The 17,126-nt window shown below is 41.5% G+C and overlaps 1 protein-coding gene across 3 annotated transcripts in view; it reads left to right on the top strand.

Annotated features, from left to right (window-relative positions):
* Positions 1 to 17,126, top strand: part of TDRD3 (tudor domain containing 3) — a 98,359-nt gene that overhangs the window by 12,352 nt on the left and 68,881 nt on the right. For 2 of the 3 annotated variants that reach the window (XM_058184945.1, XM_058184944.1), the window contains exons 2-4: positions 1,466 to 1,550; positions 7,654 to 7,719; positions 10,410 to 10,570. In XM_058184945.1, the coding sequence (XP_058040928.1) occupies positions 1,466 to 1,550; positions 7,654 to 7,719; positions 10,410 to 10,570 (312 nt within the window). Of the gene's footprint in view, positions 1 to 1,465; positions 1,551 to 7,653; positions 7,720 to 10,409; positions 10,571 to 17,126 lie in introns of those variants that run through there. The other variant, XM_058184946.1, reaches the window with a different exon arrangement.

Genomic DNA, 17,126 nt, shown 5'->3' with positions numbered 1-17,126 from the left:
GCTTTCTTTGGCCCATTTTCAAGGCTTTTTTGGTCCATTTTCAAGGTTTTTTTCCAGCCCATTTTTGGGGCTTTCTTCAGCCCATTTTTGAGGCTTGTTTGGCCCATTTTTTTTCCAGCCCATTTTTTGAGGCTTGTTTTGGCCCATTTTCAGGGCTTTTTTGGCCCATTTTCAAGGTTTTTTGGGGCTGTTTTCGAGGCTTTTTTTTTGGCCCATTTTTGAGGCTTTTTTAGCACATTTTTCGGAAAAAGTGGGACAAAAAAAGCCCTGAAAATGGGCCAAAAAACCTCAAAAATGGACCCCAAAAGGCCAAAAAAACAAAAAAACAAAAAAACCCCAGGCTGAAAAAAGTCCCCAAAATGGGCCAAAAAAGCCTTGAAAACAGGCTGAAAAATATCTCAAAAATGGGCCAAAAAAAAAGGCCTTAAAAAGGCTGAAAAAATACATCAAAAACGGTGTATGGAGGCAAAAAAAAAAAAAAAAAGGCTGGCAGGTGGGCGGGGCTTCTGCAATATTCTGTCTATAAGATGCACAGACATTTTCTCCCCCTTTTGGGAGACAAAAAGGAATGTCTTATAGTCCAAAAAATATGGTACCTCACCTCTATGAGCGTAAAATTGTATACATTCGACATCCAAACATCCTCACATTAATCCATTCAGTTTTTGAGCTCCTCTATATCCAAATGATAAGGTCAGAAGCAATGGAGCAAATATTCCAAATATTTTTTATGCCGTATAAATTAGCCATTGCAGAACTCTATAATTTCTGTACCATTAAAAGTGACTGTTTAGAGTGGTGTGGTGGCCCACATTCAGGAGGCTGTGAGTTCGATCCTAGGTAGAGGCAGATATTTCTCTCTCTGGGCACGATGAGAATATATCTGCTGAAAATAACTCCGCATTGGCAACAGGAAGGGCACCCGGCCAGTAAACACTCAGCTCCGTTCAGTTGCCCAGCAAGGGATTATGGGGTCATTAAAAGAAGATGATTAAAAGTGACTATTTTCCTGTTAGGTGCAAGTCATCCTTGTTGTATAGGGTTGTATCTGCACCTTCGCTGCCGTGGTTTTACTTTCCTTGAACTATAACCATATATGTTTTTTTTTTAAAAAAAACCCACAAATCCATAATTTCAAAAGCTAGTAATTACTAAAGCAATATAAACTGTATATACATAGTTCTTTTTTAAAAAAAATGGGAGTTTCAGTGTTCATAAGATCCTGATACCTTACGGAACGGAGAGGTGTGTTAAAAAGAGGCTCTTTGGGAAGTGTTAAAAACTTTAGAAATGGACAATGGTGCTGCATTTGACAATTCCTGCTCTCCGTTGTCTATTGAATCATTATTTTCTAACGTACGTCTCTGATTAAAACAGCATTTTGCAATTAACTGGATTGTTATTAGTCTGAATTCCTAATAAACCTAACTGAAGTTCTGTTTTTTTTCCCCCTCCCTTGAAATAGGTACCTGTCAGATGAAGGGATCGAGGCTTGCACAAACTCGTCTGAAAAAGTTAACATCAACGATATTATCCTGATTGCACTTAATGTAGGTACAATTTGCGAACTTTTAAAATGTATACTTACTCGGGTCCTGTGGTCATTTGTTAGTTAACTTTTTAAATACACTAGCTAGCTCTAGAAATGAAAATGTTCTAGGCTGGTTATTTCATTTTTCCTTTGAGAAATATTTATTAGCCTTCTGTTTTATGTTGTTCAAATTTACATCTTCTGGTCAGTCATGTATTGTTTGTCATTAAAAATAAATGAAATAAATATATTTATTTATTTATAAAATAAATAAATAAATATATTAAGTGAAGGTATATTTTTAAAGAGGGAGGGAGGGAGGAAATAATCAGAATAGAGCTGGAAGGGATGTTGGAGGTCTTTTAGTCTAACCTTGAGGAGGGTACCCTATACCATTTCAGACAAGTGACTGTCTAGTCTCTTATTAAAAAATATTAATAAGGAAGGGAGGGAGAACAGGAAGGGAGCAATAAGGAAGAGGAAAACAGAAAGGAAGGAGGGAGGGAGGGAGAGGAAGAATAGGAAAGGAACAATAAGGAAGAGGAAAACAGGAAGGAAGGAGGGAGAGGGAGAATAGGAAGGGAGCAAGAAGGAAGGAAAGAAGGGAAGGAAGGAAGGAAGGAAGGAAGGAAGGAAACACAGCCCAACTCTGATTTCTGTTTAGAATTTCTTTAGAAGCACATATTGAAATTTTGCTTGGTCTTGGGAAAGGATAAAAGACTAGGTATATGTCAGTGTACTTCATTTTCCTCCTTCTGTGTTTAGTAGGCTGCAAATAATAGTCGGTTAGATTGCAGGCTGGTTTCTAGGTTAGAGATTATAATTTGCCTAGAATGTCAGTAATATTAGGATAAAGCTGGCTACACTTTAGTTTTACTTATTTTATTTTTTTTATTTGCATTTATATCTTGTCCTTCTCCGAAGACTCAGGGCGGCTTACACTATGTTAAGCAATAGTCTTCATCCATTTGTATATTATATACAAAGTCAACTTATTTCCCCCAACAATCTGGGTCCTCATTTTACCTACCTTATAAAGGATGGAAGGCTGAGTCAACCTTGGGCCTGGTGGGACTTGAACCTGCAGTAATTGCAAGCAGCTGTGTTAATAACAGACTGTCTTAGCAGTCTGAGCCACCAGCCACTGTCATATTGGCCTAAATTGTTCACATCAAAACTGCTACTGTCTTTATTAGTAAGAAGGGTGCCTGTAGAATGAGGGCAACTCAGGGTAACAGTCCTTTAGTAAGTTTTCTACTTATTAAAATGTTTTGTGGAAACCTTGATTGCCCAAAACCATAACGGGTGGATAGCAGAGGAAAATACGGGGCCATCATTCTTGATATCTGGATGATTTGATTGTCGACTAAGAGGAATAATTTAAAAAAAAAATGAATTGGCAAATGACACAGAAAAAAGAAAAGTAGAAAAGGTTTTTTGTAAATTCTGTGAATTTAAGAGAAATGGAAAGTATGTAATAGAGCAGAATATAGATCTGGAGTGAATTTTATTGAGACACGCATAGAAGTGAAAGTGGTGGTTTAATTATAATTAAATCCATTCTTATACCGAAGTGGCAGACAAAATGAATATTCGTTTAAAAGCACGAGTGGTTTGATTGCTTAAGAATACAGGAATTACAAGGATGAGGAGAAGTTTAGAATGTAAAGCAGACCATTCTTTGATAGTGTCAGAAGGGTGGGGTGGGGAAATAGACTACGAAGGCAAAGAAAGAAGCTTACTTTTTTTTTAAAAAAAATGAAAATAAAAGCCTAGCTCCAAGTAGAACTATTGCAAGAAGAGAAAGTGTAAATTCTATTTGAAAAAAAAAGTGACAAGATAGATTTCCAAATGGAAAGTGGATAAGACATAGGATGATATGAAAGCTGGTGGAACACAGTAAAATAACTGAAACAAACAAAATATTAAAAGTTATGAGATGTATGTAGTTACCTACCAAGCACATCTAAATTATATTAAAGTAACCAACATATCTTTACAATCCCCAAGGCATGTCACAACTTTTGACCACCCTTAATGTTTGAAAAGGGGATGTGGTGGCTTAGTGGGCAAGACGTTGAGCTTGTCGATCGAAAGGTCGGCAGTTCAGCGGTTCGAATCCCTAGTGCCGTGTAACGGGGTGAGCTCCCGTTACTTGTCCCAGCTTCTGCCAACCTAGCAGTTCGAAAGCAGGTAAAAAATGCAAGTAGAAAAATAGGGACCACCTTTGGTGGGAAGGTAACAGCGTTCCGTGCACCTTTGGCATTGAATCATGCCGGCCACATGACCACGGAGACGTCTTTGGACAGCGCTGGCTCTTCAGCTTTGAAACGGAGATGAGCAACGCCCCTTAGAGTTGGGAAAGACTAGCATGTATGTGCAAGGGGAACCTTTACCTTTTAATGTTTGAAAACTGAAAGTTGAAAAATTTGATATGCAAATTTGACACAATTAAAAATTTAATTGTGCCTGTAAATAAAAACTGACATTTTCTTGGTAAAAGAACTGGACCTACCGTATGTATTTTCAACTGTCATGTCACTAGCTGTTGCACATCCCAAGTATTGTGTTACCAAGTACTTTTCTGAATGTTTTTCTTAAAAATAATGTTTAGCACTAAAAACTACAGAATAAAAAAGTACTGTAGCAAAAAAAAAAAGGTTTGAATTTTTAAAAAATCATCTATATGCTCAAAATACTTACAATTTTCTGTCCAGCATGATGCTTACATGGTTGAAAGTGAACTGTTAGGAAAAAATAATAATTCATTAAATATTGAGCAAGATTGAATCCATTTCTCCTTCATTATTGAGTTTTTCAAGCCTCTTCATTGTCAACTTTTCATCTAGAAGGGCTTCCTAAACACTTAAAAACCACGCATCTTACGAAAAGCGTCTCTTTAATTGGTCACTGGTTTGCAATAACAAATTGGCAGCTAACCAGACGAACTGAACCTATTTCTGATTTTGTATTGATTTATGTGTCTTTAGAAATAAGTCAATAAACCATGGCTTTCTTAGTTTACAGATTAAAATTTGATCTGTTAAATTTGGCTGAAGATTTATTTTCATGTTTTTTTTATTATTAGAATACAATATTTCTTTTGCTTATTTTTGAAAGGTGCAGAGGAAATATCCATTATTCAAAGCATATTTTCACCCAGAGACCCTTAAAGCCTTCAAAATTGTTTACTGGCTTGTTTTGACAGAAGACCAGGCGAAATGAGGGGGATATATATTTATTAACTTACTTGTCACTATGTGGAAAATTAAAAGAGGAGAAGAGGGCATCCTTAGATCCTTTCAAGTCCTTTAGCATTATTATTATTCCTCAATTCAGAATTATCTGAGATGTTCCGTCCAATAGGTTTCCTCCTCATTTCTTGCTGACCATCTCCCTTTGTTCTTCGTAAAATATTCTTCCAAGTTTGTCACAGGATCTGTTTTCTTCTAACGCTGAAATTAGAAGGTGTTAAAAAAGATGTTGAGACTCTAGAAAAAGTGCAGAGAAGAGCAACCAGGATGATGAGGGGACTGGAGACTAAAACATACGATGAATGGTTGCAGGAACTGGGCATAGCTAGTCTAGTGAAGAGAAGGACCAGGGGAGACATGATCGCAGTCTTCCAATATTTGAGGGGCTGCCATGGAGAGAAGGGGGTCAAACTATTTTCCAAAGCACCCAAAGGCCAGCCAAGAAATAATGGATAGAAATTGATCAAGCAGAGATTTTCTGACAGTGAGAACAATCAACCAATGAAACAGAAGTTGCCGTTAGAAGTTGTGGGAGCTTCATCCCTGGAAGCTTTCAAGAAGAGACTGGACTGCCATCTGTCAGAAATGGTGTAGGGTCTCCTGCTTGGGCGGGGGGTTGGACTGGATGACCTACAAGGTCCCTTCCAACTCTGTTAATCTCTTAAGTACCTGATTCATGAGGTTATAAAGATCTTGGTTTATCAGCCAGCTTATTGCAGATGCTGATTTGGGCTGAGAGACAATGATTGGACCCAGGTCCCCTAAGCTGGCTTCCATGCCCATGGGTCTCTTAGTCCCCAACCTTATATACAGACAAGATAAGTCTTCAACTTACGACTGGTTGTTCAGTGACTGTCTGAAGTTACGACAGACGCCAAAAAAGAGACTTAAAAGCTGGTTTTGACGTTCTAACATCTGTCTCAGCGTGGTGACATGGCAGCATTATGGATGTTCAGCAGCCAGCCTCGCACTCACAGCCATTTGCAGTCACCTGACCACAAATTATGTTGTTTTTTCGCTCAAAACCAGCTTTTGCTTCTGGCTCTCTACAAAAAGCTGCTCGTAGCGAACAAGAGTTTCCCTTTACAATCACCGTGTTTGCTTTGCAACTGCCGGGTTCACTTAAGAAATGTGGAAACAATGACTTAGAGCTGCAATTCTGTGGTTCAGTTACGATCATAACTCAATCAGAATAGGTCCTGGAAGGGACCTTGGAGGTCTTCTAGTCTAACCCCTGTGCTCGAGCAGGAGACCCTATACCATTTCCGACAAGTGGCTGTCCAGTCCTTTCTTAAAAACCTCCAGTGATGGAGCACCCATAGAATAGAATAGAATAGAATAGAATAGAATAGAATAGAATAGAATTCTTTATTGGCCAAGTGTGATTGGACACACAAGGAATTTGTCTTGGTGCATATGCTCTCAGTGTACATAAAAGAAAAGATACCTTCATCAAGGTACAACATTTACAACACAATTGATGGTCAATATATCAATATAAATCATAAGGATTGCCAGCAACAAGTTATAGTCATACAGTCATAAGTGGAAAGAGATTGGTGATGGGAACTATGAAACGATTAATAGTAGTGCAGATTCAGTAAATAGTCTGACAGTGTTGAGGGAATTATTTGTTTAGCAGAGTGATGGCCTTCGGGAAAAAACTGTTCTTGTGTCTAGTTGTTCTGGTGTGCAGTGCTCTATAGCGTCGTTTGAGGTAGGAGTTGAAACAGTTTATGTCCAGGATGCGAGGGATCTGCAAATATTTTCACGGCTCTCTTCTTGATTCGTGCAGTATACAGGTCCTCAATGGAAGGCAAGTTGGTAGCAATTATTTTTTCTGCAGTTCTAATGATCCTCTGAAGTCTGTGTTTTTCTTGTTGGGTTGCAGAACCGAACCAGACAGTTATAGAGGTGCAAATGACAGACTCAATAATTCCTCTGTAGAACTGAATCAGCAGCTCCTTGGGCAGTTTGAGCTTACTGAGTTGGCGCAGAAAGAACATTCTTTGTTGTCCTTTTTTAATGATGTTTTTGATGTTAGCTGTCCATTTTAGGTCTTGCGATATGATAGAACCTAGAAATTTGAAGTGACGTCTGGTGGCAAGCTGGTGGGAAGCTGAAGTGACGTCTGGTGGCAAGCATGACGTCTGGTGGCAAGCTGTTCCACTGGTTAATTGTCCTCACTGTTAGGAAGTTTCTCCTTAATTCCAGGTTGTTTCTCTCCTTGATTGGTTTCCATCCATTGTTTCCTGCCCTGCCCTCTGGTGCTTTGCAAAATTAAATTGACCCTCTCCTCTTGGTGGCAGCCCCTCAAATACTGGATTACCTGTATGTTTTCTGAGACACCGAACCAAATAAATAGGAGTTAGAACATTCATTGTCTTTTTTTTAATAGTCCACAGTGAATCTTAATGGAAATAGTGAGGCGGGTGAGTAAGCGAGAACCAGCATTTAAACTGCAACCCCACGTGGCTTGTTATAAAATTAAAGCAACTCCCTTTGGAGTCTGATGATTTGCTTGATATTAATGGTAAACACTGTTCGAACTATTACCAAAAGTAAAAAAAAAAACTGAAGCAAAAGCGATTTGCTTTGGATAGCTCCTCTGCTCATCAGCCGCTTGACAAAGTTGTATTTTAATTTATGAAGAGTGCCTTGAGTTGCAAAAAGAAAAAGAAAGAAAGAAAAAGAAAAAAGAAAATGCAGTTTTATAAGATGTGAAAAATAAAATAAAATCCTGAACCTACATTGATCGCGGTGACCTGCGGTCGAATCATCTTTATTGCAAAGCTGGCTTCCCTTTTCTTCCTCGTCCCTTGCCTTTGAAAAGCAACGTTTCACCTTTAATGTTTCTTTCAACTTTAGACAGACTTGAGAGCCATTGGCAAGAAATTTCTCCCAAGTGACATCAATGGCGGAAAAGTAGAAAAGGTAAAAAAAATATATATTTTTTTAAATCCTTGTTCTGTCTTTAGTAAGTTTGTGCAAAAGTTTGGGAAAAAAGTGTGTGTGTGTGTGTTGTATTACAAAGTGTTGCTGTTTTTTCTCTCCGAAGAACAAAAGTTGTAAAAGAGCAAATGTAGAAATCCTCCGTGGACTGTAAAAACACGGTTCAGCCACAAGATGGCTGTATTTGATTAAACTTGAAGAAAATAATGTTAAACGTGCTGAGTGACAGGTTTTTTTTCTCCTTTTATTGTAGAGTTAAAATATAGTTCAGACTGGTCAGGAATGATCATTTGGCGTATAAAAGGAAGGTTGATTTTTTGTTTTCCCCCAACACTGTCCTGGTTGATTTTTCAACACTGTTTTTGAATAGGTTGTACCAATTTAAAGCTAAAACAAGGAAAACAGTATTTCCCCTCCCTCCTGATTAAATATTGTTGGATTACTTTGGACATTCTAAATTAGGAAGTTGGATGTTTTCTGCAAACATCTTTTTAAAAACTTAGTTATATGCTTGAAATGTAGGTACCTGGCGGTTTTTTGGTTTTTTTTTGGCTTGTTGTTGTTGCTTGTATTATACTGAAGAGAAGATCTAAGATTGTTTAGCTTTAAGTATTAAGATGATTCTCCCTCCCATCAGGATATAGTATTTGCAGAAATAACTTCGAGTCTAGCCTAAAAAAGCTTCTTTAAACATGTTTTAATATGCAAGTATTCGTATGGGTATACAAGTAGCCCTTGACTTACAAACACAATAGGTGTTTGCCTCACTAGGTGGCGCAGTAGCTAAGACACTGAGCTTGTCGATCCGAAAGATCAGCAGTTCGGCGGTTCGAATCCCTAGTACAGGTCTCCTGCTGAGCAGGGGGTTGGATTAGATGACCTCCAAGGTCCCTTCCAACTCTGTTACTGTTACAATTGAGCCTAAGATTTCCATTGTTAAGCGAGACATTTGTTCAGTGGGTTTTGCCCCATTTTAGGACACTTCTTGCCCCCGTTGTTAAGTGAATCGCTGCAGGACACGGTTGCTAAGTGAAACAGGCTTCCCCATTGACTTTGCTTGTTAGAAGGTCGCAAAAGGCGATCAACATGACCCTGGGACATCGCAACCGTCATTAAGTACATGCCAGTTGCCGAGCGTCTGAATTTTGATCACATGGTTATGGGGATGCTGCAGTTTGTTGTAAGTGTGAAAAACGGCCGTAAGTCACTTTTTTCAGTGCTGTTGTAACTTCGAACAGTCACTAAACGTACTGTTGTAAGTCAAGGAGTACCTGTAATATATTTATGGTTGCTGAGCATGTTCTTCAGACTGCAGTAGAGAGCCCCTTCATTTTCAGAGTCTTTGCTTGTAGCGTATAGGGGGATGCTGGCATTTGAAAGCATAAACAAAAACCAGAATTGCCATGCGTTCACAAATAATTGGACATTTTAAAAAAAAAAATCTCTCACTTCAGCAACAAGAGAGAAATTCACGCTTTTATCTTCCTTGGTGTATTAAAGTGACTAAACCCAGCGTGGAAAACTTTCCTGAAGCGATAATACAATACACAATTTGGCAGTTTTTTTCACAGAGATGTTTCTGTCTCTCCTAGATTATAACCCTGTCTTTGGTTTCAGTGAATATGGAGGCCCGAAGCAGATAACTTCTGGCTAAAATGATCCACCAGTGGAAAAGTGTTAAAAACTCCAATTAGCAGACCCAAGAATAGCTGGATACAAGCTCACAACACTCAGTTATAAACGACGGGTTATTTCTTTATCTCTAATAAGTCATAACGCTAGAGCTTTAAGATTAAGTAGGAGACCTTCCTCGTAAAATAGCTTAAATACATTACTTGAAATTGTATATCTACGGAGATTCTCCGTTTTCCAGGTCATGGTTGTCCCAAAGGTGCTTTCTTTTCAAGAGGCAACTGAACTTTCTGGTATGGCACCATTGCGGTACCAGAAATTCCAGTTGCTTCTTGAAAAAAACACCTTTGGGACATTGAAATAACATGAAAATCCTAACTTTGTAATCACAGGCTATTGTAGGGGATGGCCAGGCTGAGCCAGAGGGAGGGTTCAAGACTGTCATCAGCCTCGAATCTCTTCGTACTCACAAGAAATCTAAGCCCAGCCCACCTTGAATTCCATTGACTCTTATCTACCACCTAGTTGCTTTGGCCGTTAGTAGTTCAGATTCTTGTAGCGAACACAAGCTTGCAATAAACCTTTATATTCTTTTGAACTGCCTGGAGTTCCTGATTTTACCGTGCTCGGCAAATGAACCCTTTGTCCGGGTTCTGATGATGCCCTAATTAGATATGATCTCAAGCCAAGCTTCAAAAGAAATCCAGTTATTTATTAAGAGCTTCATGTCGGCACGGACCAAGTGAAACCAATTCTCGCCTCACTTAATTTGCATCTTGCCACTGACCCTGTTTCCCCCTCCCTCTGAGGTGTGTCATTAGTCACATTCTCCAACGAAGCCATTATCGTGGGTTGTAGAGGTCCCTCCCTCCGGCCACTGTGGGTCTGCGCGGATATGACCTTGACGTGGCCGGCTGGAATGTGCTTTGTTTTGACTGAAGTGCTTGGGAAACTTGGGAATGAGTTAAACAAAAGTGCCTATTTGGAATGTCAGTCTAACATTTTTTATAGTTATTTTTTTCCCCCCTTTGTCATCGCAGCTGGAAGGCCCCTGTGTTCTGCAGATTCAAAAAATCCGCAATATAGCTGCGCCGAAGGACAATGAAGAGTCTTCAGTGGCTCCCAGAATGCTGCGTTTGCAGATGACCGATGGGCACACAAGCTGCACGGCGATAGAATATACTTACATGTCAAAAATAAGGTAAACAAAGCTGGTTTGTGCTTTATGATGATTCTTGCAGCTTTTAACACTTCACATCTTTCCAGTGCTGAAGAGTTATCTCGAAGAAACAATTATTTGTCGACAAGATTTAAAAAAAAAAAAGGCGAAGAGCTGGATTCCAACTTAAGATGAAACATTTTATAAGATGGCGCAGTGATTAGAATGCAGTGCTGCAGGCTTAACTCCTCACTCCACGAGTTCGATTATGAGTGGCTCAAGATTTACTTTTCATCCTTCTGAGGTGGGTAAAACAAGGACCCAGATTGTTGGGGGCAATAGGCTGACTCTGTAGACTGCTTAGAGAGGGCTGCAAAGCACTGTGAAGCAGTATATAAGTAACTGCTATTGCTATTTCTGTGTGGAGTATACTGCCAGTAGCAATAGCAATAAGACTTATATACTGCTTCACAGAACTTCACAGCCCTTTCTTAAGAAGTTTACAGAGTCAGTATATTGCCCCCAACAATCTGGGTCCTTATTTTACCCACCTCGGAAGGATGGAAGGCTGAGTCAACCTTGAGCCTAGTGAGATTCGAATTACGAGATGCCAAATTACAGGCAGCTGGTAGTCAGCAGAAGTAGCCTGTAGTACTGCACTCTAACCATTGCGCCACCATGGCTCAACGGGTACCATAAATGCACACTGAGCTACCCAAGAAACCTGAAGGAGAAACTTTAAATATTACAATGTTGCACCTAATTCAACTTTCATAAGCGGTCAGGTTTGGCCGCGGTGGCGCAGTGGTTAGAATGCAGTACTGCAGGCTACTTTTGCTGGCTGCCAGCAGTTTGGCAGTTCAATTCTCACCAGGCTCAAGGTTGACTCAGCCTTCCATCCTTCCGGGGTGGGTAAAATGAGGACCCAGATTGTTGGGGGCAAGAGGTTGACTCTGTAAACCTCTTAAAAAGGGCTGTAAAGCACTATGAAGCAGTATATAAGTCTAAGTACTATTGCTATTGCTATCTCATTAGTAGGGTGAAATTTGGGCCACCGAGAGAAAACAACGTTTAAAGGTCAGATTTCATTGACCGGTTTGTCTGAATGAGCTGAAGTTCATTACTGATGTGCTATCAATTTTCACTATAAAGTCTGTCCCAGGGAAGTAGCATTACTAATATTTAATTGGTCTGCTTTTGAACAAAGGTTTTTTCCCCCACCTTTATTCATAAACTATTTTTAGGCAAAAGTAGCGACAGTTGCTGCTAGAGGCAAGTTGGTAGTTCCGTAGTTTTACTACCGATAAAATGACAGTTCACATTATCTCAAGGAGGAGTTTGCACACTTTCCAATTTAATTTTACCGACGCTGTGAAAACACTATTAACGTATTACACGCATAGATGAAATAGTTGTTTTAAAAAAATGGCTCGCAAGCTTCCAGCTCTGTTGGGCTTAAAAGAAAAACTAAAATATTCCTATTCACTTTACAAAAGAAGTCAGTGTATTTATTTTTTTCCCCCCATTGTGGGATACATCAGGGATTGCATAATAATTTCAAGGACACGAATTGACCCAGCATCACTAATAATAGCAGAAAAATAGCTTGGCCTACAAAAATCGCTCAGATAAAATGACAGTTCACATTATCTCAAGGAGGAGTTTGCACACTTTCCAATTTAATTTTACCGACGCTGTGAAAACACTATTAACGTATTACACGCATAGATGAAATAGTTGTTTAAAAAAAATGGCTCGCAAGCTTCCAGCTCTGTTGGGCTTAAAAGAAAAACTAAAATATTCCTATTCACTTTACAAAAGAAGTCAGTGTATTTATTTTTTCCCCACCTTTATTCATAAACTATTTTTAGGCAAAAGTAGCGACAGTTGCTGCTAGAGGCAGGTTGGTAGTTCCGTAGTTTTACTACCGATAAAATGACAGTTCACATTATCTCAAGGAGGAGTTTGCACACTTTCCAATTTAATTTTACCGACGCTGTGAAAACACTATTAACGTATTACACGCATAGATGAAATAGTTGTTTTAAAAAAATGGCTCGCAAGCTTCCAGCTCTGTTGGGCTTAAAAGAAAAACTAAAATATTCCTATTCACTTTACAAAAGAAGTCGGTGTATTTATTTTTTTCCCCCCATTGTGGGATACATCAGGGATTGCATAATAATTTCAAGGACACGAATTGACCCAGCATCACTAATAATAGCAGAAAAATAGCTTGGCCTACAAAAATCGCTCAGATAAAATGATGTCTATAAATTTCTGAGTAGTTTAAATTAAATTTGGGCTAGGGGAAAGATCCAGATTCCACTTTTGAGATTAAGTGGAATTTTAACCTAGTAGGATTTTTTTTTTAAAAGAAATGATGCATTTTTATTTGAAGTGCACCAGTTTCAGACTACCTGTTAATCAGAGCTGGAAGGGACCTTTGAGGTCTTCTAGTCCCAACTCTGAAACAGGAGACCCTATACCAGTTGTGGCTAACCATTTTGCCATCGTGTGCCAAAAGCGGGGGCGTGAGGGGGATCGCATGCACCCACACCCATAATTCAGTGTGCTCCATCCCCCCGTGCATACACGCGCAACCACCCCCCCGCGACCCCTGCTTTTGGCACGTGATGGCCCGGTAAGCTCAGTTTTGCCTCCCAGGCTCCAGCGGCTTTCTAGGAGCCCGGGAGGCAAAAGAAACCGACCCTCACGCAGATCAGCAAATTAGCTTTCCTTCTCCAAACCAATTTTTTTAAAAGAAATGATGCATTTTATTTGAAGTGCACCAGTTTCAGACTACCTGTTAATCAGAGCTGGAAGGGACCTTTGAGGTCTTCTAGTCCCAACTCTGAAACAGGAGACCCTATACCAGTTGTGGCTAACCATTTTGCCATCGTGTGCCAAAGCGGGGCGTGAGGGGATCGCATGCACCCACACCCATAATTCAGTGTGCTCCATCCCCTGCATACACGCAACCACCCCCGCGACCCCTGCTTTTGGCACGTGATGGCCCGGTAAGCTCAGTTTTGCCTCCCAGGCTCCAGAGGCTTTCTAGGAGCCCGGGAGGCAAAAGAAACCGACCCTCACGCAGATCAGCAAATTAGCTTTCCTTCTCCAAACCAATTTTTTTAAAAGAAATGATGCATTTTTATTTGAAGTGCACCAGTTTCAGACTACCTGTTAATCAGAGCTGGAAGGGACCTTTGAGGTCTTCTAGTCCCAACTCTGAAACAGGAGACCCTATACCAGTTGTGGCTAACCATTTTGCCATCGTGTGCCAAAGCGGGGCGTGAGGGGATCGCATGCACCCACACCCATAATTCAGTGTGCTCCATCCCCTGCATACACGCAACCACCCCCGCGACCCCTGCTTTTGGCACGTGATGGCCCGGTAAGCTCAGTTTTGCCTCCCAGGCTCCAGAGGCTTTCTAGGAGCCCGGGAGGCAAAAGAAACCGACCCTCACGCAGATCAGCAAATTAGCTTTCCTTCTCCAAACCAATTTTTTTAAAAGAAATGATGCATTTTATTTGAAGTGCACCAGTTTCAGACTACCTGTTAATCAGAGCTGGAAGGGACCTTTGAGGTCTTCTAGTCCCAACTCTGAAACAGGAGACCCTATACCAGTTGTGGCTAACCATTTTGCCATCGTGTGCCAAAGCGGGGCGTGAGGGGATCGCATGCACCCACACCCATAATTCAGTGTGCTCCATCCCCTGCATACACGCAACCACCCCCGCGACCCCTGCTTTTGGCACGTGATGGCCCGGTAAGCTCAGTTTTGCCTCCCAGGCTCCAGAGGCTTTCTAGGAGCCCGGGAGGCAAAAGAAACCGACCCTCACGCAGATCAGCAAATTAGCTTTCCTTCTCCAAACCAATTTTTTTAAAAGAAATGATGCATTTTTATTTGAAGTGCACCAGTTTCAGACTACCTGTTAATCAGAGCTGGAAGGGACCTTTGAGGTCTTCTAGTCCCAACTCTGAAACAGGAGACCCTATACCAGTTGTGGCTAACCATTTTGCCATCGTGTGCCAAAAGCGGGGGCGTGGGGGGGATCGCATGCACCCACACCCATAATTCAGTGTGCTCCATCCCCCCGTGCATACACGCGCAACCACCCCCCCGCGACCCCTGCTTTTGGCACGTGATGGCCCGGTAAGCTCAGTTTTTGCCCCCTCCCAGGCTCCAGCGGCTTTCTAGGAGCCTAGAGAGGACGAAAACAACCTTCCCCATCCCCCCGAAGGCCTGAAACAGCCCGTTTCCCAATTTCTGGTGGGACTGGAAGGCCTGTTTTTCGCTCTCCCCAGGCTCCAGAGGCTTTCTAGGAGCCGGGAGGCAAAAGAAACCGACCCTCACGCAGATCAGCAAATTAGCTTTCCTTCTCCAAACCAATTTTTTTAAAAAAAACATTTGCACTCAGTACTTTTATTTTATTTTTGCCAAGTTTTCCCCAGGTTTTCCCCACCTTTATTCATAAACTATTTTTAGGCAAAAGTAGCGACAGTTGCTGCTAGAGGCAAGTTGGTAGTTCCGTAGTTTTACTACCGATAAAATGACAGTTCACATTATCTCAAGGAGGAGTTTGCACACTTTCCAATTTAATTTTACCGACGCTGTGAAAACACTATTAACGTATTACACGCATAGATGAAATAGTTGTTTAAAAAAAATGGCTCGCAAGCTTCCAGCTCTGTTGGGCTTAAAAGAAAAACTAAAATATTCCTATTCACTTTACAAAAGAAGTCAGTGTATTTATTTTTTTCCCCCCATTGTGGGATACATCAGGGATTGCATAATAATTTCAAGGACACGAATTGACCCAGCATCACTAATAATAGCAGAAAAATAGCTTGGCCTACAAAAATCGCTCAGATAAAATGATGTCTATAAATTTCTGAGTACCGTATATACTCGAGTCTACCCTTGCAGAGCCGACCCAGGAGAGGGTTTTGCCCTCGGGAACAGCTGGGCGGCAGGGCGAGCAAATGCTGCCGGCATGCTTTGCCAGCTCGGCCGGCTCGTTTTGGGCGGCTGGCCTCGGCGTTTCTTCACCGCTTTTGATGGCGGCGGCGGTGGTCGGCGGAGGGGCGTTCGACATTTCGCCCCTCTCACTCGTCCTCCTCTCGCCTCGGAGGCGGAGGCGTTGTCACCCTCGCCCTCCTCTTACTCGTCCTCCTCTCGCCTCGGAGGCGGAGGCGTTGTCACCCTCGCCCTCCTCTTACTCGTCCTCCTCTCGCCTCGGAGGCGGAGGCGTTGTCACCCTCGCCCTCCTCTTACTCGTCCTCCTCTCGCCTCGGAGGCGGAGGCGTTGTCACCCTCGCCCTCCTCTTACTCGTCCTCCTCTCGCCCTCCTCTTACTCGTCCTCCTCTCGCCTCGGAGGCGGAGGCGTTGTCCTGAATACATCCCAATAAAATGCAAAGGTTTCAAAGCATGTTTTGGAAAAGCAGCGAGGATGGGGAGAATGCTGCCTTGAATGTGAAAAGCGTGGAAAACTCCAACTACAGTATAAAAAAACATTTGCACTCAGTACTTTTATTTTATTTTTGCCAAGTTTTCCCCAGGTTTTCCCCACCTTTATTCATAAACTATTTTTAGGCAAAAGTAGCGACAGTTGCTGCTAGAGGCAAGTTGGTAGTTCCGTAGTTTTACTACCGATAAAATGACAGTTCACATTATCTCAAGGAGGAGTTTGCACACTTTCCAATTTAATTTTACCGACGCTGTGAAAACACTATTAACGTATTACACGCATAGATGAAATAGTTGTTTAAAAAATGGCTCATAAGCTTCCAGCTCTGTTGGGCTTAAAAGAAAAACTAAAATATTCCTATTCACTTTACAAAAGAAGTCAGTGTATTTATTTTTTTCCCCCCATTGTGGGATACATCAGGGATTGCATAATAATTTCAAGGACACGAATTGACCCAGCATCACTAATAATAGCAGAAAAATAGCTTGGCCTACAAAAATCGCTCAGATAAAATGATGTCTATAAATTTCTGAGTACCGTATATACTCGAGTCTACCCTTGCAGAGCCGACCCAGGAGAGGGTTTTGCCCTCGGGAACAGCTGGGCGGCAGGGCGAGCAAATGCTGCCGGCATGCTTTGCCAGCTCGGCCGGCTCGTTTTGGGCGGCTGGCCTCGGCGTCCAACAACCTATTCAATATACAGTCTCTTATTCAACATTAGTCATTAACTTTCATTTGTTACTTATTCGGACCTGCCCAGCTACCACTTCCTTCCTTAACAAACCTTTCCTCCTCCTCTCCTTCTTCCATTGGAGTCCTCTCCCTTCTTCCATTGGAGTCCTCTCCCTTCTTCCATTGGAGTCCTCTCCCTTCTTCCATTGGAGTCCTCTCCCTTCTTCCATTGGAGTCCTCTCCCTTCTTCCATTGGAGTCCTCTCCCTTCTTCCATTGGAGTCCTCTCCCTTCTTCCATTGGAGTCCTCTCCCTTCTTCCATTGGAGTCCTCTCCCTTCTTCCATTGGAGTCCTCTCCCTTCTTCCATTGGAGTCCTCTCCCTTCTTCCATTGGAGTCCTCTCCCTTCTTCCATTGGAGTCCTCTCCCTTCTTCCATTGGAGTCCTCTCCCTTC

The sequence above is a fragment of the Ahaetulla prasina genome, chromosome 5, assembly GCF_028640845.1.
Source record: "Ahaetulla prasina isolate Xishuangbanna chromosome 5, ASM2864084v1, whole genome shotgun sequence".
NCBI classification, from domain to species: Eukaryota; Metazoa; Chordata; class Lepidosauria; order Squamata; family Colubridae; genus Ahaetulla; species Ahaetulla prasina.
Note: the sequence above shows the minus strand (reverse complement) of the source record. Positions and strands in the feature narration are given on the sequence as shown.